Source organism: Macaca thibetana, chromosome 3 (assembly GCF_024542745.1).
Source record: "Macaca thibetana thibetana isolate TM-01 chromosome 3, ASM2454274v1, whole genome shotgun sequence".
NCBI lineage: Eukaryota > Metazoa > Chordata > Mammalia > Primates > Cercopithecidae > Macaca > Macaca thibetana.
This window is the reverse complement of record NC_065580.1, coordinates 136,759,266-136,781,365: the sequence shown is the minus strand read 5'-3', so window position 1 is coordinate 136,781,365 and position 22,100 is coordinate 136,759,266. Positions and strand designations below refer to the sequence as shown.

Genomic DNA, 22,100 nt, shown 5'->3' with positions numbered 1-22,100 from the left:
GACTACAGGTGCGTGCCACCACACCCAGCTAATTAAAAAAATTGTATTAGAGATGGGGTCTCGCTCTGTTGTCCACGCTGGTCTCAAACTCCTGTTCTTAAGCAATCCTCCTGCCTTGGCCTCCAAAAGTGTTAGGATTACAGGTGCAAGCCACCACACCTGGCCTCTATCTCCCTGTTTCTTGCTGTCTCCCCCTCTGTGTGTGTCTCTGACAGTCTGTGGCTCTCTTTCTCTCTGTGTATTTCTGTGTGTCTCTCTCTGTGTCTCTTGGTCCATCTCATGCCCAGCTAATTTTTAAATTTTTTGTAGATATGGGGTTTCACCATGTTGGCCAGGCTGGTCTTGAACTCCAGACCTCAGGTGATTCTCCCGCTTCAGCCTCCCAAAGTGTAGAGATTACAGACGTGAGCCACCACGCCTGGCCCATGGGTGTGAATTTCTGCCTGTGTGTGTTTTTTGGTTTGTTTGGTTTTTGGTTTTTTTTAGATGAAGTCTCACTCTGTCACCCAGGCTCGAGTGCAGTGGCCCGATCTCGGCTCACTGCAACCTCCGCCTCCCAGGTTCAAGCAATTCTCCTGCCTCAGCCTCCTGAGTAGCTGGGATTACAAGCACCTACCACCATGCCCGGCTAATTTTTGTATTTTTAGTACAGTTGGGGTTTCACCGCGTTGGTCAGGCTGGTTTCGAACCCTGACTTCATGATCTGCCTGCCTCGGCCTCCCAAAGTGCTGGGATTACAGGTGTGAGCCCCGTGCCCGGCCCATGGGTGTGAATGTCTGCCTGTGTGTGTCTCCATATCTGCCGTCTGCAGGAGTACCTCAGTTTCATTATCTTGTTCCCTCTCTGTTGGAGAGTATCTCTCTTCCTCTCTGTGTGACTTTTTGTGTTTATGTGTGTGTTTAGTGTGTGTCCGTATTTTCCTGTTCTCTTTGTGTCTCTCTGCTCTCTGTGTCTCTCTCTCTTTTTCCTTCTGTTTTCTGAGACAGAGTCTCCCTCTGTCGCCCAGGCTAGAGTGCAGTGGTGTAATCTCGGCCCACTGCAACCTCCGCTTCTGAGATTCAAACGATTTTCCTGCCTCAGCCTCCTGAGTAGCTAGAATTACAGATGCACACCACCACACCCAGCTAATTTTGTATTTTTAGTAGAGACGGGGTTTCACCATGTTGGCCAGGCTGGTCTCAAACTCCTGACCTTAGGTGATCCACCCGCCTCGACCTCTCAAAGTGCTGGGATTACAGGCGTGAGCCACCTCACCCGGCCCTATCTCTCTTTCTTCTCTTTCTCGCTCTCATTTTGTTTCTCTTCTCTCTCTCTGTCCTCTCTCTCTCTCCCTCCCCCTCTGTCTCTCTCTTCCCCCACCTCTTTCTCCCCCTCTCTTCTCTCTCCCACCCCCTCTGTCTCTCTCTCCCACCCCCTCTGTCTCTCTCTCTCCTCTCTCTTTTTCCCTCTCTCTCTCTCCCACCCCCTTCCCCTATCTCCCCTCCCTTCCCCGCCCCCCCACCCGGTTCATAGCTGAGCCTGTCCGGCAGAGCAGCGGATGTACAGATGATTCAGTGGCTGGCAGGAAGCCCGCCCTGCCCGCCCGCCAGTGTCAGTGGTGTTGGCATCAGCTCGGGCAGGTGTGCGGGCTCAGGATGGGACGGCCGCGGTGAGGAGCCCTGGACTCTCAGGTAAGCCTTTCCCAGAGGTGCCTCAGTCCTTAGGCTGTCCCCCATCCCCCAGGAGCTCCTGGCCCCACTGGGTGGGGTGGGAAGAAGCCTGGATGCCTGGCACCCCCTCCCGCAGTGCCACTCCCGCCCTGGCACCAGATCCTGTGGCACTTCAGGAATCAGTTTGTTTCTGGGCTTCTGGCCACTCTCCTGCCCTCACCTTCCCCTGTCCAGGCTGCACAGCCTTGGGACATCCCAGGGTGGTCCCATCATTGCCAGAGACTGGTGAAGGGCAGCCGAGAGCCAAAACAGTGGCTGCCCTGGCCTGGGAGCCTCGGTTTCCTCATCCATGAAATGGGACTGTAACCCCCTATACAGGTCAGGGAAAAACGGTGAGATACAGACCAGGGCCCAGGTCCTGCCCCAGGTCAGGTGGAGAACCCCCACTGCCTCCCTGCCCAGCCCCCTGCCTGGCCCTCAGCTCTGTCCCTGGGACTAGGGCTGCTCAGGCCCCTGCTGCACCCGCCTGCCTCCCCCCATCCCAGCCAGCCTCATTTGAAGCCCAAAGTTATTTGGAAAAAGCAACAGGACCAGCCTGGCACGGTGACTCACACCTGTTATCCCAGCATTTGGGGAGGCCAAGGCGGGAGGATCATTTGAAGTCAGGAGCTGGAGACCAGCCTGGGCAACATAGTAAGACTCCCATCTCTTAAAAAAAAAAAACCAATAAAATTAAAAACTAAATGAAAAAACCAACAGACACCAGAGCAGAGTTCAGTGGATAAAGCTGTCCGGGGCTTCAAGCCAGGCCGCCCCCTCCCCCACCCCAGTGTCCGCCGCCGCAGCTCGGCTGGGGGAACAGGCAGGGTGGTCTCGAGTGTCCTCCAGCCCAGCCCCGAGAGCTTCCCCGAAGCCGGCTCTTGGCAATCTTTGTTCATATGAAAACTGCCCACTTCCCTTTAGTGCTATTTTGGCCTCTGCAGAACTGTGGTCTGTGGCAGCCCCCACTCCCCACCCCGCCCAGCCCTGCTGGCCCCTGGGGGCCTTAGAGGGCCCACCCTCCGCTCCCACCACCTCCCCCCACCTGCTTTCAGAACCTACATGGAAGAGTGAAAGAGCGAGACAGAGACACACGCAGAGAGCGAGACAGAGACACACGCAGGAGCGAGACAGAGACACACACAGAGAGCGAGACAGAGACACACACAGAGAGCGACAGAGACACACGCAGAGAGGGAGACAGAGACACACACAGAGAGGGAGACAGAGACACGCAGAGAGGGAGACAGAGACACACGCAGAGAGCGAGACAGAGACACACACAGAGAGCGAGACAGAGACACACACAGAGAGGGAGACAGAGACACACACAGAGAGGGAGACAGAGACACACGCAGAGAGCGAGACAGAGACACACGCAGAGAGGGAGACAGAGACACACACAGAGAGCGAGACAGAGACACACGCAGAGAGCGAGACAGAGACACACACAGAGAGGGAGACAGAGACACACGCAGAGAGGGAGACAGAGACACACGCAGAGAGGAGACAGAGACACACGCAGAGAGACACACGCAGAGAGGGAGACAGAGACACACGCAGAGCGAGACAGAGACACACGCAGAGAGGGAGACAGAGACACACGCAGAGAGGGAGACACACGCAGAGAGACACACGCAGAGAGGGAGACAGAGACACACGCAGAGAGAGACAGAGACACACAGAGAGAGACACACAGAGAGGGAGACAGAGACACACGCAGAGAGGGAGACAGAGACAGAGAGAGGGACACACGCAGAGAGGGAGACAGAGACACACGCGCAGAGAGGGAGACAGAGACACACGCAGAGAGGGAGACAGAGACACACGCAGAGAGGAGAGAGACACACGCAGAGAGGGAGACAGAGACACGCAGAGAGGGAGACAGACACACAGAGAGGGAGACAGAGACACACACAGAGAGGAGACAGAGACACAGCAGAGAGCGAGACAGAGACACACGCAGAGAGGGAGACAGAGACACACGCAGAGAGGGAGACAGAGACACACGCAGAGAGGGAGACAGAGACACACACAGAGAGGGAGACAGAGACACACGCAGAGAGGGAGACAGAGACACACGCAGAGAGGGAGACAGAGACACACGCAGAGAGAGACAGAGACAGAGACACACACACAGAGAGGGAGACAGAGACACACGCAGAGAGAGAGGGAGACAGAGACACACGCAGAGAGGGAGACAGAGACACACACAGAGAGGGAGACAGAGACACACGCAGAGAGGGAGACAGAGACAGAGAGACACAGAGACAGCAGAGAAGTTTTATTTTTTTAATTTTTTTAAACGGAGTCTCACTCTGTCATCCAGGCTGGAGTGCAGTGGTGTGATCTCGGCTCACTACAACCTCCACCTCCTGGGTTCAAGCAGTTCTCCTGCCTTACCCTTCCACGTAGCTGGGAGTACAGGCACGTGCCACCACACTTGGCTAATTTTTTATTTTTTATTTCTTTTTTATTTTTTGAAGATGGACTCTCGCTCTGTCGCCCAGGCTGGAGTGCAGTGGCGCGATCTCGGCTCACTGCAAGCTCCGCCTCCTGGGTTCACACCACTCTCCTGCCTCAGTCTCCCGAGTAGCTGGGACTACAGGCGCCCGCCGCTACACCTGGCTAATTTTTTGTATTTTTAGTAGAGACGGGGTTTCACCATGTTAGCCAAAATGGTTTCGATCTCCTGACCTCGTGATCTGCCCGCCTCGGCCTCCCAAAGTGCTGGGATTACAGGCGTGAGCCACTGCGCTCAGCCTAATTTTTTTATTTTTAGTAGAGACAGGGTTTCACCATGTTGGCCAGGCTGGTCTTGAACTCCTGACCTCAGGTGATTTGCCCACCTCAGCCTCCCAAAGTGTTGGGATTACAGGCGTGAACGCACCTGGCCAACAGCACAGGATGTATTCAGTCTGGGGGCAGACACACGACTGTTTGTTAAATTTTACTTTTTGTTTTTAGAGACGGGGTCTGGCTCTGTCACCCAGGCTGGAGTGCAGTGGTGCGATCTTGGCTCACTGCAGCCTCCAACTCCCGGGCTCAAGTGATTGTCTTGCCTCAGTGTACTGAGTAGCTGGAACCACAGGCATGTACCATTGTGCCTGCCTAAATTTTTTCATTTTTTTGTAGAGACAGGGCCTTGTTACATTGTCTAGGCTGGTCTCGAACTCCTGGCCTCAAGTGATCCTCCAGTCTCGGCCTCCCAGTGTTGAGATTACAGGCGTGAACCACCACACCCAGCCTGATCCCATTTTATTTATTTATTTATTTATTTATTTATTTATTATTTTTGAGATGGAGTCTCACTCTGTCTCCCATGCCGGAGTGCACTGGCGTGATCTCAGCTCACTGCAACTCACCGCCTCCCGGGTTCAAGAAATTCTCATGCCTTGGCCTCCCAAGTAACTGGAATTACAGGCTTGTGCCACCACGCCTGGCTAGTTTTTGTATTTCTAGTAGAAACAGGGTTTCACCACATTGGCCAGGCTAGTCTCAAACCCAAGTGATCCTCCCATCTCGGCCTCCCAAAGTATTGGGATTACAGGTGTGAGTCCCTGTACCCAGCCCGACCCCGTTTTATAGATGAGAAAACTGAGGCTGGGGGCTCTCAGGCGCAGGCTAGATTTGGTCCCATGAGCCCTCCCCCAAGACAAGGTGCTCCAACCTCACAAGCCTGAGATGAACTTGGGCCATGCTGGAGGGGTTGGGGGTGCACCCTGGGTTGGGGACACTGAGGCAAGGTGAGATTCAGGGAGGGAGAAGGGCAGTGCCCAGGTGGGCCATGGGGAGGAGAGAGCAGAGCTTTCCTTGGACAACCTCCCGGGGTGACGTGGGTCGTGCCAGTCACACGGCTTGGAAATTCACTTGTTCCCACTGACTCACTTGGCTTTTGGGGAGAGGCCCGGTGGCTTCTCTGTGATGGGCCCCTGACCGTGGCTCAGGGCCACATGGAAATTCCGCATCATCTTACCACGGGGATTTGGGAAGTCCAGAGAGGTCCTGAGACTTGTCCAAAGCCACCCAGCTTTCAAGGGGGACAGCCCAGGTCCTGGTGGGCCTCGGGGATCCCAAGGCAGGAGGTAGGCAGCCTGGAGCTCCTCTTTTTTTCTTTTTTTGAGATGGAGTTTCGCTTTTGTTGCCCAGCCTGGAGTGCAATGGTGGGATCTCGGCTCACTGCAACTTCCACCTCCCGGGTTCAAGCAATTCTCTGCCTCAGCCTCCTGAGTAGCTGGGATTACAGGCACCCACCACCACCATGCCTGGCTAATTTTTTGCATTTTTTTAGTAGAGACAGAGTTTCACCATCTTGGCCAGGCTGGTCTTGAACTCCTGACCTCATGATCCACCCGCCTCAGCCTCCCAAAGTGTTGGGATTATAGGCATGAGCCACCGTGCCTGGGCTTTTTTTTTTTTTTTTTCTTTTTTGAGATGGAGTCTTGCTCTGTTGCCCAGGCTGGGGTACAGTGGTGTGATCTCGGCCCACTGCAACCTCCGCCTCCCGGGTTCACGCGATTCTCTTGCCTCAGACTCCTGAGTAGCTGGGATTACAGGCGTAAGGCACCACACCTGGCTAATTTTTGTATTTTTAGTAGAGACAGGGTTTCACCATATTGGTCAGGCTAGTCTCGAACTCCTGACCTCGTGATCTGCCCACCTTGGCCTCCCAAAGTGCTGGGATTATAGGCGTGAGCCACTGCACCCAGCTGGAGGGCCTCCTTTTAAGTCCTGTTTACTGCTCCAAGCCTCACCCTCCCCGGCTGTGGGATGGGGAGAAACCCTCCTCACTGGTGGCCAGGGCGGGAAGAACACTGGGGTGGGGGACAGTGGACACTCGGAAGTGTTGGCTCCACAAATGCCCACCATGCTCAACCCCTTCAGAGACTCCACCACCCTCAACTCTGTCCTTGGCCATCTCCAGGGGGCCAGGTCTCCTTATTATTATTTTTTGAAATAGTCTCGCTCTGTTGCCCAGATTGGAGTGCAGTGGCATGATCACAGCTCACTGCAGCCTCGATCTCCCTGGGTTCAAGCAATCCTCCTGCCTCAGTCTCCCAAGTAGCTGGGACCACAGGCATGCACCACCATGCCTGGAGATATATATATATATATATATTTTTTTTTTTTTTAGACGGAGTCTCACTCTGTCGCCCAGGCTGGAGTGCAGTGGCCGGATCTCAGCTCACTGCAAGCTCCGCCTCCCGGGTTTACGCCATTCTCCTGCCTCAGCCTCCCAAGTAGCTGGGACTACAGGCGCCCGCCACCTCGCCTGGCTAGTTTTTTTGTATTTTTTAGTAGAGACAGGGTTTCACCGTGTTAGCCAGGATGGTCTCGGTCTCCTGACCTCGTGATCCGCCCGTCTCGGCCTCCCAAAGTGCTGGGATTGCAGGCTTAAGCCACCGTGCCCGGCCTTTTTTTTTTTTTTTTTTTTTTTTTTTTTTGAGACGGAGTCTCGCTCTGTTGCCCAGGCTGGAGCACAGTGGCGCGATCTCCGCTCACTGAAAGCTTCGCCTCCCGGTTTCATGCCATTCTCCTGCCTCAGCCTCCTGAGTAGCTGGGACTACAGGTGACCCTGCCTCAGCCTCCTGAGTAGCTGGGACTACAGGTGCCCACCATCATGCCCAGCTAATTTTTTTGTATTTTCAGTAGAGACGGGGGTCTCACCGTGTTACCCAGGATGGTCTCCATCTCCTGACCTCGGGATCCGCCCGCGTCAGCCTCCCAAAGTGTTGGGATTACAGGCGTGAGCCACCGCGCCTGGCCTTTTTTGTATTTTTTTTTTTTTGGTAGAGACAGAATTTCACCATGTTGCCCAGGCTAGTCTCAAGCTCTTGACCTCAATCAATCCTCCCTGCCTCAGCTTCCCAAAGTGCTGGGATGAAAGGCATGAGCCACCGCGCCTGGCCCGGGTCTGTTTCTAGTTGCAACAGCTATTGGAAGCCCATTGGAGAGGGCCACACTTCCATTCACCAGGCCACGGTGGGTGGTGTGCGTGTGTTTTGCTGAGGCCTGGTCATCACGCCGTGGCTCCGAGGCTGGGACCAGCCACAGACCAAGAAGCCGGCCAGGTGCCAGCCGGGGATTCAGGGCTCCCTCTGAATATCCTGTCTTCAGCCCAGCCTTGGCATCCCAGCCAATTTCATCCCAGCCCCCTGCAGCAGTGCGCTAGGGCCCCATCCCTCTGCGGATCACCTTTCTCCACCTCATGCTGTTGGGCCACCTCCTCCAAGAAGCCTTCCCCAACCTCCCTCCTCCCAGCTCCCACCACAGGCAGAATCTGGGTTTGCAGTTGTTTCAGGAATGGAAGCCCCATTCCCAGGTCCTGGGGGGACCCCAAGGCAGGAGGTAGGCAGAGAGGGGTCCTGGGAAGCATAGAGGAGCCCTGAGTTGCTCCGGGGTGGGCAAGGGCCTCCGGGTGCTTCTGTGTGAGTGGTGGCCACAGACTGTCACCTCCAGGAGCCAGAGGGGGTTTACTGGAGGCAACCCACTGTGGGTTGATGGGCAGAGCCAGGGTTGGGGACAGGACACTGGGGCCTGAATCTCGTCTTTCCACTTAGCAGACGTGAGTTCTCTGGCCTCAGTTTCTCGATTTGTGAAATGCAGTGAACCTCGTCTTCAAAGGGCAGTTGTCTGGATTAAGCGAGGCTGTGTGTAGGGCTGTGTGTGTGCACATGGGGCCGTCTTGTGGGCCACCAGAACCTTCCAGCACTTATCAAGGGTGAAGACGGCCCCTGGGGCAGAGGTGTTGGTTTGGGGTCACATGGAGTGAACGGGACTGGTTCTGTCCCTGCCCAGTGCAGGAGCGGGGAGCGAGGTGGTGTTTCTGCAGCCTGGGCTCCGGTATGAGGTTGTCCGAGCACATGCGGGTGTAGGGTGGGATTCCTGAAAAAGGGGCCCCTTGCTCACGGGCGCCTCCCATTTCAGCATCACAGGAGGCAACACCAGGAACCGACATGAGCTCAGGGACTGAACTGCTGTGGCCCGGAGCAGCGCTGCTGGTGCTGTTGGGCGTGGCAGCCAGCTTGTGTGTGCGCTGCTCACGCCCAGGTAGGCGGGGGTCCCGGGAGCATGATGGGGAGAAGGCGTGGATGGTGGATCTCAGAGACCGTCTCAGGCCCAGACGTGGCTGTGGTCAGAAGGGGTGGTCAGATGAACCTCATGATTAAGCCCTGAACCCCTAAACTGCCCCCTGAAGACAATGGTGAGGTGCACCTGTGGGCTTTGGTTTTGCCAGGTCAACTGCGATATCGGGCCAGAGAAATTGCCCCAGACAAGGGAGGGGAGGCGAGGTTGCCTGTGGCATCCACTTTTCCAGCCTCTCCTCTTCTAAAAGAGGGTGAGCAAATACAGTTTTTGTTGTTGTTGTTTTTGTTTTTTGAGACAGAGCCTTGCTCTCCCAGGCTGGAGGGCAGTGGCGTAATCTCGGCTCACTGCAACCTCTGCCTCTCGGGTTCAAGCGATTCTCTTGCCTCAGCCCCCTGAGTAGCTGGGACCACAGGTGCCCGCCACCACACCCGGCTAATTTTTGTGTTTTTAGTAGAGACGGGGTTTCTCCCATGTTGGCCAGGCTGGTCTCGAACTGCTGACCTCAGGTGATCCTCCTGCCTCGGCCTCCCAAAGTGCTGGGATTATAGGAGTGAGCCACCACACCCCGTCCCAAATACTCTTTAATGTCAGGTGGCCGGTGATGATTGACAGTTTGGCCCCCAAGTCCTGTCTGAGTCCTACTGGGAGACAAGACATGGCGGGGGGTGTCTGACCTCATTTCGCAGCTGCTCCCAGACCCTTTGCTAATCCTGGCCTGTTCTTGCAGGTGCAAAGCGGTCAGAGAAAATCTACCAGCAGAGAAGTTTGTGAGTTGCCTCGATGTCCCTAGCCTGGTGTATTCACGTGCCCTGGGCATGGGCGTCCCCAAGGGAATTCCTGGCACCCCTGTCCTTCACCCCTTCACTCACACCTCCTCCGTGCCAGGCTCTAGCGGGTTCCTAGCCATCAGAGAAGGGAGAGGAAGTGCCCGGAGGCTGTTCAGGCCCTGCTGCATCTTGGGTTGTGGAGGGCTTTGAGAGGCGGGGATGCCTGGGCTGTGGGGCTAGCCACTCTTCAGCTTTCCTGTGAACCCCTCTAGAAGTCCAGGCATCTGGCCAGGCGCGATGGTTCACGCCTGTAATCCCAGCACTTTGGGAGACCGAGGCAGGTGGATCACCTGAGGTCAGGAGTTCGAGACCAGCCTGGCCAACGTGGTGAAACCCTGTCTCTACTAAAATACAAAAATTAGCCGGGCATGGTGGTGGGTGCCCGTACTCCCAGCTACTCTGGAGGCTGAGGCAGGAGTATCACTTGAACCCAGGAGACGGAGGTTGCAGAGAACTGAGATTGTGCCACTGCACTCTAGCCTGGGCGAAAAAGCGAGATTCCATCTCAGAAAGAAAAAAAAAAGAAAAAGAAAAAAAGAAAAGAAAAAAAAAGAAGTCCAGGCACCTGTGTCTTCAGCCTCCCTTTGACCCCAATCCCCCAGGGCTAGTCCGCTCTCCCCCTGCAATGCAAGAGACAGAGACCCCAGCACAGGGTGAAATGTGAACGTTGTTGGAGTCTCCCCTGGGAGAAGCTGCTGGAGCTCTGGGGAGGATGTGGGCAAGTCCCTTGGGGAACCAGGGAAGGACTGTGAGAAAGACCCAGGGAAGGGCAGTGGGTTCGACACTGCAGGCTAGGGCTAAAACCCAAAACAGTCTGGGTACATGGGCAGTAGCCACAGGTGTCCTTTAAGAGAATGACTTGCTGTGGGCCCAGGAGACCTTGGAGGTCCACATGCACCCCCGAGCAGCCACTCATGACCCACACACGCACGCCACACATCCTTTCTCATTTCCTTTTGCAACTGAAAAACCACAGTGAGATTTGAAAATAGAATCTTCCCATCCTTGCTCAATGTGGGCCAGGGTTAGACCTTTCTGGGTCTTTCTGGCCACGTGGCTCTCTGGCCTGCCTGCAACCTCCCCCGATGCCCCCCACGCCCTTGACTCCTCGGACACTTCCCCCCTCCCCTCTTCTCTCAGGACCTGCCCACCCCCGGCCCCCCAATTGATCTTAGAGCCACAGAGGGTCAGGGCCAGACTCAGGGTCCCCATGTGGGAGGTGGAAGGGGAGCTGTTCGGTCCCCTCCCTGGAATGCCTTTGCCTGCCTCTCCATCTGTCACCTCGGTTGGGCTCAGTCCCACCAGTCTGCATGAAGTGACTGCTGTGAGCACAGGCTCCGTTCCTCTGTTGCTTCTCCCAGGAAGCCACATCTGACTCTCTCCTGTGGATTTAGGGTATCTCTCCTAAATCAGATCACCCTGAGCCCCAGTCTTCCAGGAGTTTGGAAGGCTGGGCCAGGTACCCATTCTGGTTCAGAGGAGGAGCCACCAAACCTGCTTTAATAATGAGCGAATCCACTCCATCACCTGTAATGGTGGCTTCCATTTTCAAGAGCAGCTCATGGTCCAAGATGGCAGCTGGGGCGCCGGCCCTCATCTCTGCATTCCCAGCAGCAGGAAGAAAGAATGAACAAGGATACAAAGGGTGTCTCCCAGTTGCCAGTGCCCCCCTTTAAAAAGATTTATTGGAAATATCAACAACCTTGGCTTGAATCTCATAGACCAGAGCTTAATCCATGGCCACACTTTGGTGCAAGGAAGGCTAGGAATAGTCTTATCTCTTTCTTTCTTTATTTAGAGATGGAGTCACATTTACTCTGTTGTTCTGGCTGGAGTGCAGTAGAATGATCTTGGCTCACTGCAACCTCTACCTCCTGGCTTCAAGTGATTCTCCTGTCTCAGCCTCCCGAGTAGCTGGGAATGCAGGCATGCGCCACCATAACCAGCTAATTTATGTATTTTTAGTAGAGACGGGGTTTCCCCATGTTGGTCAGGCTGGTCTTGAACTCCCGACCTCAGGTGATCCGCCTGCCTTGGCCTCCCAAAGCCCTGGGATTACAGGCGTGAGCCACCGCACCGGGCCTCGAGTGTGTGCTTTTTTTTTTTGAGACGGAGTCTCGCTCTGTCGCCCAGGCTGGAGTGCAGTGGCCAGATCTCAGCTCACTGCAAGCTCCGCCTCCCGGGTTCACGCCATTCTCCTGCCTCAGCCTCCCGAGTAGCTGGGACTACAGGCGCCTGCCACCTCGCCCAGCTAGTTTTTTGTATTTTTTAGTAGAGACGGGGTTTCACCGTGTTAGCCAGGATGGTCTCGATCTCCTGACCTCGTGATCCACCCGTCTCGGCCTCCCAAAGTGCTGGGATTACAGGCTTGAGCCACTGCACCCGGCCTGAGCGTGTGCTTTTTTAAGGAATTGCAAACACTCCTGGGACCAGCAGGTGGGAGGCAGCCTCTTTGTCACTCCTGGCTGAAATGTTTTACCCCAAGTCACTGCTGGATTCCTCATCACCTGCCTTCATTCACCCTCATGCCCCAGAATCTCAGGGCTGCCGCCTCAGCCCTGTCCACAGATCCCTCCTGACCCGTCTCCAGGGGCCTCGGACCCCCCGGCAGGATGTGGCCCTGTTGAGGCCACGTCAGGGATGGGTCTGGCTGAGAGCCGGGCTCTAGCCCAGGACCCTGTGTGAGGGGTGGGCACCCAGTGCACAGAGGGGCCAGAGAATGGGGGTAGCAGGGGGAGCTGTGAGGCCTGAAAGGACAGCGGTTCCTCCCCTCTGTCACCCTGGTTCGTCCCTCTGCTCTCCCTCCTCGTCCCTGCCTGTCCCTCTCTCCTGTCCCTGTGTCCTTGGACTGTGGGAGGCCAGGCCCAGGCTCAGCACAGCCCATGCATTTCCAGGCGTGAGGACCAACAGAGCTTCACAGGGTCCTGGACCTACTCCTGTGAGTCTCCAAGGGCCCCCGGGCTGGGCTCTGGGTTGGGGGTGTCCCTAGCAGGTTCTCTCGGTCCCCATTGCCGTAAGACCATGGCCAGGCCTGATGTGGGGGGATGATGGGGTGAGGGGGCTGGGCTAGCCTGGAGGCCCAGCCAACACCCCACTTCTTGCCCTTTGCAGTGGTCGGGCAGGCATGGCCAGGACCCCTGGAGGACACGGCACCCACAAGGTAGGTCACAGCCCCCCAGGAAGTGACAAGAAGGAAAGTCCTGTAGGTCCCTACCTGGTGAGCCCAGGTCAAGACCTCCCTCCCCCCTGGGCCCCAGAGCTCCAGGGCTCAGCTATGAAGGCCCCAGCAGGGGTATAGGGGATGTATCCTGGGGGGCATCTCCGCTACGGCCCCTCCTTCAACCCGCTCCTTCCCCCTCCCTGCAGGAAGGACAAGCTGTTGCAATTCTCCCCAGGCCTGGAGGGTGAGTGGCACAGGGCAGGGACAGGGACAGGCCTAGCCAAGCTGGGACTAAGGCGAACACCCCGTGGGCCAGGCGTCGTGCAGTGGGGGCTGTGGGGCCAGGCGAGACCTCCCCAGGAGAGACACACAGGCTGGGGCAGGGCGGGCTCCTGGAATCGGCCTGGCAGGGGGAGGGTGCACACTCGCACATGCCCCACTGAGGGGACAGGGAGCACTGCAAAGGCTCAGACACGGGAAATAGCTCGCCCTGCCTTGGGCTGCAGCGCCGAGCTGGGTGGAAAGCAGGGGCCAGGGGAGAGAGCGATGAGCTGGGCCTTTCTTCCAGATCCAGCATCTTGCAGGTACCAGAACTTCAGCAAAGGTAGGTGGGCTGCTGGGGAAAGGGGGAGGCCACAGTGGGGGCCACAGCCCATGGGCTCAGGCCCGATTCTCGCCTCCTTCCGCAGGAAGCAGACACGGGTCGGAGGAAGGCTACATGTGAGTGACCTTGGTCCTGTCCCCCTGCCCCACCTGCCTGCCACAGCCCTGGGCTTCCTGGTCCAGGAACCACCCTCTTGCACTAGAACAAGGCATCCAGGTTCCCCTCCTTCTCCTGACAGGCAGGCATTGGGTGACACTGTTGTCTCTCAGGTGACCCTGGCTTTGTGGGACCGGACTTGGCCCTGCTCTGGGACACAGGGTGTCGGGGTGGGGGATGGAGACTCATTCAGCATCACCCAGTCAAAGACAAGCTACAGGACACCCAGAACCCCTCCAGGGTGTTGCATCATCTCACAGATGGGCAAACTACGGGGACTGGCCTAAGGTCACAAAGCAAGGTGGCTCACCAGGTGCGGTGGTTCATGCCTGCAATCCCGGGACTTTGGGAGGCTGAGGCAGGCAGACCACCTGAGGCCAGGGGTTCAAGACCAGCCTGGCCAACATGGTGAAACCCCGTCTCTACTAAAAATAATTAGCCAGGCATGGTGGTGCGTGCCTGTAATCCCAGCTACTTGGGAGGCTGAGGCAGGAGAATCGCTTGAACCTGGGAGGCTGAGGTTGCAGTGAGCCGAGATCATGCCATTGCACTCCAGCCTGGATGACAAGAGACTCTGCCTCAAAAAAAAAAACAAAACACACACACAGAAAAAAGGTGGCTCCAACCAGGCGGCTGGCCACGCCCTCCAGCCCCCCGGTGGCTCAGGGGTCCCAGGAAGTGGGGGTGGAGGAATCAGAGAGGAGATCCTGGCAGACCCCCATGACGAGCAATGGTGGGAGCAGCCCTGGCCTCACCGTCCCCCTACAGAGCTCCCCAACTTGACCTCCAGCCTGCCCTGAAACCTGTGCTGTGTATGTTCTCTTGGCCAGAGACCCCATTGCCATGGAGTATTACAACTGGGGGCGGTTCCGGAAGCCCCCGGAAGGTGAGGTGAAGGACAAAGCCGGTGGTGGGGGAGGAAGTAGAGTGGGAGCTCGGGGCAGAAGCCACACCTCCAGCAGGAGAGGACGCTGGGCCTGGGTTCAGGTGAACTGGCAAAGCCGGCTGGGTGGACTGAAGGAGGCTGGTGCTGCAGGCAGGGGCCAAGGAGGGCTAGGGGGCAGGTGGGTCAGCGTGGGAGCTGTGGACACAGGCGTGGGAGAGAGGAGTGGGTCACAGGGGCAGGGAACTAGAGGGCTGGCTTGGGGAGGTCGGGGGAGGCCAGGTCCTTGTCAACGAGGACTGAGCATCTCCTCCTGAGCCCAGAAGATACCCGGGATGGTGATCCCTGCAGGCTCTGAGGCCACCAGAACCTTGGTCCCTGAATGCCTTTGCTTTATAGAAAGGGCAACTGAGAGGCTGGGCACGGTGGCTCACGCCTGTAATCCCAGCACTTTGGGAGGCCAAGGTGGGTGGATCACCTGAGGTCAGGAGTTCAAGACCAGTGTGGCCAACATGCTGAAACCCAGTCTCTACAAAAATACAAAAATACAAAAAAAAAAAAAAAAATTAGCCGGGCATGGTGGTGCATGCCTGTAATCTCAGCTAGTCAGGAGGCTGAGACAAGAGAATCGCTTGAACCTGGGAGGCAGAAGCTGCAGTGAGCTAAAATCATGCTGTACTCCAGCCTGGGCAACAGAGCAAGACTCCATCTCAAAAAAAAAAAACACCAAAAAAAAAAAAAAAAAGGGCAACTGAGGACTCAGGGTGGGAGGAGCCTGCTGAGAGGTGCATGGGCCCGGGGCTTGAATCCAGCTGCCTGACCTGGCTCCTGCCTGGACCATGCTGGGTAGGTGTTGGGGGGTCCTCTTCTGCCCCCACCACTGCCACCTCCATTTTTTTTTTTTTTTTTTTTTTTGAAGCTGAGTGCAATGGCACGATCTTGGTACACTGCAACCTCCACCTCCCAGGTTCAAGCGATTCTCCTGCATCAGCCTCCCAAGTAGCTGGGATTACAGGCGCCCACCACCACGCCTGGCTCATTTTTTGTATTTCTGGTAGTGACGGGGTTTCACCGTATTGACCAGGCCGGTCTTCAACTCCTGATCTCAGGTGATCCGCTCGCCTCAGCCTCCCAAAGTGCTGGGATTACAGGCGTGAGCCACCCCACCAGGCCAGCACTGCTCAATTTCTTAGGACCCCAACATCACTGATGGATTTTGGGTGGGGCATCGGTCAGAGCCCAGCTTCCCCATTACAAGACCAAGATGGGGTGCCAGGCGCTGAGGTGCCACACTCAGCCTGGGTCCCCAAGCAAAGCATCCCCAGCCTGCCCCGCCCTGTCTGGAAGAGTCCAGCCCCTCCCGGCAGTGGCTCTAGGGAAAGCTCCTGATTAGAGATGAGCCGTGAGACTGCCCCTGCCTCCCTCCCTCCCTCCAGCCACCCATCATGGGCCTGAATTGCAACCTTCCCCCAGAGTACCTCCTCCCAAGTGCATTTGGAGGGGATCTCAGAAGACAAAGAAGGAGTCTGGACACAGTGACTCACGTCTGTAATCCCAGCATTTTGGGAAGATGGCCTAAATTTAGGGGCTCGGGATCAGCCTGGGCAACACAGCGAGATCCTCTCTCTACAAAAAATTTTAAAAGTTAGCTGGGCACGGTGGTACGTGCCTGTAGTTCCAGCTACTCAGGAGGCTGAGGGGTAGGAGGATCGTTTGAGCCAGGAGTTGGAGGCTGCAGTGAGCTATAACTTTGCCAATGTCCTCCAGCCTGGGTGACAGAGCAGACACCATCTCAACAAGAAACAAAGAAGACAGAGAAGGAGCTCAGGGCTCAGGGAAAAGCCTACAGAGGCACCAGGCCAGCGCCCATTAGGAAGCTCATCCAGGAGAAGGCTTGAGGTCCCAGAGGACCCAGAGGGCTAGGGCTTGGCAGGAAAGGTCCCCTGCAAAGGGAAGGCAGGACAGAGGTGGAGGATGAGCCAGGCCTTGCAGGGCCTGCCCACACCCCCGTGCCTGCTCCTCTCTCTCCTACAGATGATGCCAATTCCTATGAGAATGTGCTCATTTGCAAGCAGAAAACCACAGAGCCAGGTGAGGTTGCCCAGCCAGGGGCAGGCTGGGGCCGGGAGCAGCAGGCCTCCTTGGCCCCTGCACTCCCCACTGCTCAAAGGCCGCCCCCACTTTGAAACCGAAGGCTCTCAGATCCCTGGGTACCTTTGGGTAGAGCCTTGCCCCTAGTATCCTCGGAGGAGGCTCTGTTGGCTCCTGGTGCCTCTGTGGGATGAGCCAAGGGGGGCCTATTCTCCCTCTCTGCAGTTGCCCAGCAGGACGGCACAGGTGGCCTCTGCAGAGGGGACCACATCCCGTCGCCGGCCCTGAAGACTGGCCCCACTTCTGGTCTCTGTCCCTCTGCCTCCCCGGAAGAAGATGAGGAATCCGAGGATTATCAGAACTCAGCATCCATCCATCAGTGGCGCGAGTCCAGGAGGGTCATGGGTAGGTGGCCAGAGGAGGATGCAGGGTGGCCCACTTAGGGCAGGCTTGAGGGACTGGCCTGGAAGCGCGGGCTGAAAGTGGGCTTCCCTCCAGCCAGTCCAGCTAACCCCGCAGTGATGCCTGGGTGTAGGGGCAGCTGCAGAGACCTTGAACCACACAGGACGGCCCTTGGCAGCCACCCAGCCTCTGGGGTGGGGTCAGGTCCTCCCGGGCAGGCCGCCCCGTCCAGCTGCATGCATAGAGTAACACGTTCACCTGCTCTCAGAGCAGGACGATCTTCGGCAAATCCCAGAGACGGGACTGACACACACTGCTAGGACCTGTCCGGCATGGCGTTTCCCGCAGGCTGTTTTGTGGAGTCTGGGGTCTGAGTCTGGGGAAATAGTTACGGGTGTCTCCACATGACCCACTCGATGACCTGTCTGCCCGCTGGTCCGCAGGGCAACTCCAGAGACAAGCCTCCCCTGGCCCGGTGGGAAGCCCAGACGAGGAGGAGGACGGGGAACCGGATTACGTGAACGGGGAGGTGGCGGCCACAGAAGCCTAGGGCAGACCAAGAAGAAAGGTACAGCCCCTGCTCTCCAGCTGCTGTAGGCCAAGGACTGGAGGTCTTGCCAGGCTGCAGGACCCCCAATCCAAGGGAACAGCCGAGAGTGTGGGTGGAGGGGCCATGGTGGGGGCTGCAGGATGCACCCATGGGTGCTCCAAGAGGGCAGCTTGGCGACTCTGTTCCTGTGTTCTGGCCAGGGGCATCAGGCAGGGAATTCTGGTGACTTCGGGGGCAAAGGATTAGGCACCGGGTGGGTCTCCCAACTCCACTGCATCCTCCTGGCTGCCACCTTGGACCAAGTGACAACCTCCCAGAAATTAGTTCCTCACATGGTGCCTCCCTCTCAGACAAGACATCCCACACACAGCCGGGCGTGGTGGCTCACGCCTGTAATCCCAGCACTTTGGGAGGCCGAGGCAGGCGGATCACCTAAGGTCAGGAGTTTGAGACCAGCCTGGCCAACATGGTGAAACTTCATCTCTACTAAAAACACAAAAGATGAGCCGGGCATGGTGGCGGGCGCCTGTAGTCCCAGTTACTTGGGAGGCTGAGGCAGGAGAATCATTTGAACCCTGGAGGCGGAGGTTGCAGTGAGCGGAGATCGCACCACTGTACTCCACTCTGGGCGACAGAGCGAGACTCCGTCTCAATAAACAAATAAAAAAACAGACCAGACATCACACACAAAGCCTCAGCCCAGCAGGCACTCGGTCACTGCTGGAAACAGACAGGAGGCGGGGACACTGGAAAATGTAACGGTGGTTGAGACGCACTGAGGAGCCACCGCAGGCCAGTGAGATGGAGTGATGCTAAGTGTTCACACGTGCACCATCTCTTGGCACCCAAAGCCACAGAGCAGTGAAGCCACCTGCCCAAGGTCACATCTTGGAGTAAGGGGAGGAGGAGATGGAAGTCCCAGTGGTCAGACATCAGACATCAAAGCCCAGGCTGGGTCTACCGCTTGGGAAGCAGGATGGATCCCCAGAGGGCCTTGAAGGCCGCCCAGAGCCCCCACCTGGGAGACCCAGGCCGTCATCTCAGTGAACAGGCTGGAGGGTGGAAACCACATTGAACCTGGGCGGTCAAGACTCAGCCCCAGAGGCAGGTGCAGGAGTTTGAGCTGCGTGTGCAGAGCCCCACGTCATTCATTCAACCAGTATCCACTGGGCCCCTGCTATGGGCAAGTCCCGCTCTAGGTGCTGGGGACACCAACATAAAGAACGGGAAACCCCTGACCCCTTAGATCTTACGTTCTGGTGGGAGAGAGAAAACAGATAGGGCCGGACACAGTGGTCATGCCTATAAATCCTAGCACTTTGGGAGGCTGAGGTGGGAGGATCCTTTGAGCCTCTGAGTTTGAGGCCGGCCTGGGCAACATAGCAAGACCTCTGTTTCTACAAAAACTTTTTTTTTTTTTTAATGAGACAGAGTATCACTGTCACTCAGGCTGGAGTGCAGTGGCATGATCTCGGCTCACTGCAACCTCTGCCTCCTGGGTTCAAGTGATTCTCGTGCCTCAGCCTTCCAAGTAGCTGGGATTACAGGCACGCGCCACTATGTCCAGCCTCTACAAAAACTTTTAAAATTAGCCAGGCATGGTGGTGGATGCCCCAGAGTCCCACTGACTTGTGAGGCTGAGGTGGGAAGATCACTTGAGCCTGGGAGGTCAAGGTTGCAATGAGCCACGGTTGCTGCAGTGAGCTGTGGTCGCGCCACTGCACTCAAGCCTGGGCAACAGAGCAAGACCCCATCTCAAAAAACAAAACAATTTAAAAATTAGCTGGGCATAGTGGTATGTGCCTGTAGTCCCAGCTACTTGGGAGGCTGAGGCAGGAGGATCACTTGAGCCCAGGAGTTCAAGGCTACAGTGAGCTATGATGGTACCACTGTACTCCAGCCAGGATGACAGAATGAGACCCTGTCAAAAAAAAAAAAAAAAAATAGAAAGAAAACAGGTAAGAAGACATGGCATGTTCACTGGTGGTAAGTCCGGCAGAGATAAACAAAACAGGGAAGCGGGGCAGGAAGTAGTGTGGGGCTGTGGGCACGATGGGGTGTTGCAATTTAAGGAAGGAGGCTAGAGAAGCCTTTCAGAGCTCCCTTCCTCACCCCATCTGGGGGAAGGGCATCCAGGCAGAGGGGACAACGGAGGCCCCAGGGTGGAATGAGCCCCACAGGTCTGAGCAAAGCCGGGGTGGGGAGGAGCAGGTGAGGGGAAGCTAGTGGAGGTCGAGGCCGGAGGTGGGGAGGCTGACCAGGCAGGGCTAGCACTTGGGGTTTTACTGCATGAGATGGGAAGGAGGGAGGGAGACAGAAAGGTTGTTTTTTTCTTTTTTTTTCATTCCTGTGGCCCAGGCTGGAGTGCAACGGCACAATCTCAGCTCACTGCAACCTCCACCTCCTGGGTTCAAGCGATTCTCCTGCCTCAGCCTCCCGAGTAGCTAGGATTACAGAGATCTGCCACCACGCCTGGCTAATTTTTTTGTATTTATTTTGTTTTTTGAGAAGGAGTCTCGCTCTGTCACCCAGGCTGGAGTGCAGTGGTGCGATCTCGGCTCACTGCAACCTCTGCTTCCTGGGTTCAGGTTTCTCCTGCCTCAGCCTCCCGAGTAGCTGGACTACAGGCACGTGCCACCACACCTGGCTAATTTTTTTTTTTTAGTAGAGATGGGGTTTCGCCATGTTGGTCAGGCTGGTCTCGAACTCCTGACCTCAGGGTCATTGGCCCACCTCATCCTCCCAAAGTGCTGGGATTACAGGCGTAAGCCACCGCGCCCGGCCAATGGGAAGGTTTTGGACAAAAGACTGGCTGGATGTTTCTAATTCAATTTCTCTGGCTGTTGGGCAGACAAATGGGTACTGGGAGAGTGGGTACAGGAAGCCCAGGAAGGACCCAGGCACTGGTGCCATCTGGGCCAGGGGTGGCAGCAGTGGAGACGGGTGGGCAACATGGCGAAACGCTGTCTCCACATAATATACAAAAATTTGCCAGGTGTAGTGGTGCACACATGTAGTCCCAGCTACTCGGAGGCTGAGGTGGGAGGATAGCTTGAGTCTAGGAGGTTGAGCTGCTGTGAGCTGCCCCAAACCAGTGGGTCTGGTTCTCAGGAACAAAATACGGATCAAAGCAAACCTCCTTCTACAAACTTTCCTCTTCATTTAAGGAGTCAAGGCAAAGAGGGACTATTGTGCTCATGGACCTGTCGCTGCTTTCCAAGGACCATTTCCCAGAGCTACTCAACTTTTAAGCCCCTGCCATGGTTGCTCCTGGAAGGAGAACCAGCCACCCTGAGGACCACATGGCCAGGCGCGCACAGCCCGGGAAAGGACAGTTACCCACAGGAGCTGCAGCCCTGCCACCAAGCCCTCTCCCAACCCAGGCTTTGTGGGGCAGGCACCTGGTACCGAGGGTAACCGGGCTCCTGGTATGGATGGATGCGTAGGATTTAGGATAAGCTGTCGCCCTGTCCCCATACCAAAACCATTGTCCAACACTGGTATCTGTGTCCTTTTGTGCTATGAATTTGGATTCCTAATTGCTATTGTTGGTTGCCGGGGTCTTAAAGGATTGATAAGCTTCTCCAGTTAACTTATAGAGGGGGAGCCATATTTAATATTCTGGATTTCAGAGTAGAGATTTCTGTGTTGTCTCCTAGAAAGCATTACATGTAGTTAATTTCAGCATCCTGGTTGGGCGGGGCCCTGGCTCTCTTCCCCTTTAGTGGGACCTCCCCTTTCTTTGGGCTTCAGTTCACTAAGGAAGAAATAAGGCTGTCGCCATCTTTATGCGCTTTCAGTGGAAATGTCATTTGCTATGGACAATAGTGCGTGAGAGTTTAGAGAAGCAGTGACCAGAACGGGGCAGAGTAGGTCTCCTCCATGGCCCAGAATCCTCCTCTGCTCCAGGGCTGGCCTCTGCAGAGCTGATTAGACAGTAATATGACTGTCTCATGGGAAGAGCAGGGGCCCAGAGGGACCTTCTGAGTCAGAAATGCTGCCAGAAAAAGTATCTCCTCCAACCAAAACATCTCAATAAAACCATTTTAGTTGAAAAGCAGTGATTATCCTGTGTCTCCTTTCCCCTGCTTCAGGTAAAAAACCTTTTATAAAAATACAAAAATGGAGCCGGGCACGGTGGCTCAAGCCTGTAATCCCAGCACTTCTGGGAGGCCGAGATGGGTGGATCACGAGGTCAGGAGATCGAGACCATCCTGGCTAATACGGTGAAACACCGTCTCTACTAAAAAATACAAAAAACTAGCTGGGCAAGGTGGTGGGCGCCTGTAGTCCCAGCTACTTGGGAGGCTGAGGCAGGAGAATGGCATGAACCCGGGAGGCGGAGCTTGCAGTGAGCTGAGATCGCGCCACTGCACTCCAGCCTGGGCGACAGAGACTCCGTCTCAAAAACAAACAAACAAACAAACAAACAAACAAACAAAAATTAGCTGGGCATGGTGGTGCATGCCTGTAGTCTCAACTACCTGGGAGGCTGAGGAAGGAAAATAACTTGAACCCAGAAGGTTGCAGTGAACGGTGATTGCACCACTGCACTCCAGCCTGGGCGAAAGAGGGAGACCTTGTCTCCAAAAACATAACCAAATACAAAAAACCTTAAGGGAATGACGGCCACAGCTCCTGTTTAATAAA

General features: G+C 56.1%; 2 protein-coding genes across 2 annotated transcripts in view; one reads left to right on the top strand and one right to left on the bottom strand.

Annotated features, from left to right (window-relative positions):
• The window catches only part of ABHD11 (abhydrolase domain containing 11), a 997,569-nt gene that overhangs the window by 485,619 nt on the left and 489,850 nt on the right, over positions 1-22,100 (bottom strand). The window lies entirely within an intron of this gene.
• On the top strand, positions 1,514-21,510 carry LAT2 (linker for activation of T cells family member 2). The gene is made up of 13 exons (XM_050783844.1): positions 1,514-1,670; positions 8,616-8,738; positions 9,505-9,544; positions 12,499-12,542; positions 12,716-12,764; positions 12,971-13,008; positions 13,333-13,368; positions 13,454-13,484; positions 14,355-14,410; positions 16,442-16,498; positions 16,724-16,903; positions 17,344-17,468; positions 20,618-21,510. Exons 2-12 carry the CDS (start codon positions 8,645-8,647, stop codon positions 17,448-17,450), a joined length of 732 nt encoding a protein of 243 aa, XP_050639801.1. The 5' UTR covers positions 1,514-1,670; positions 8,616-8,644; the 3' UTR covers positions 17,451-17,468; positions 20,618-21,510.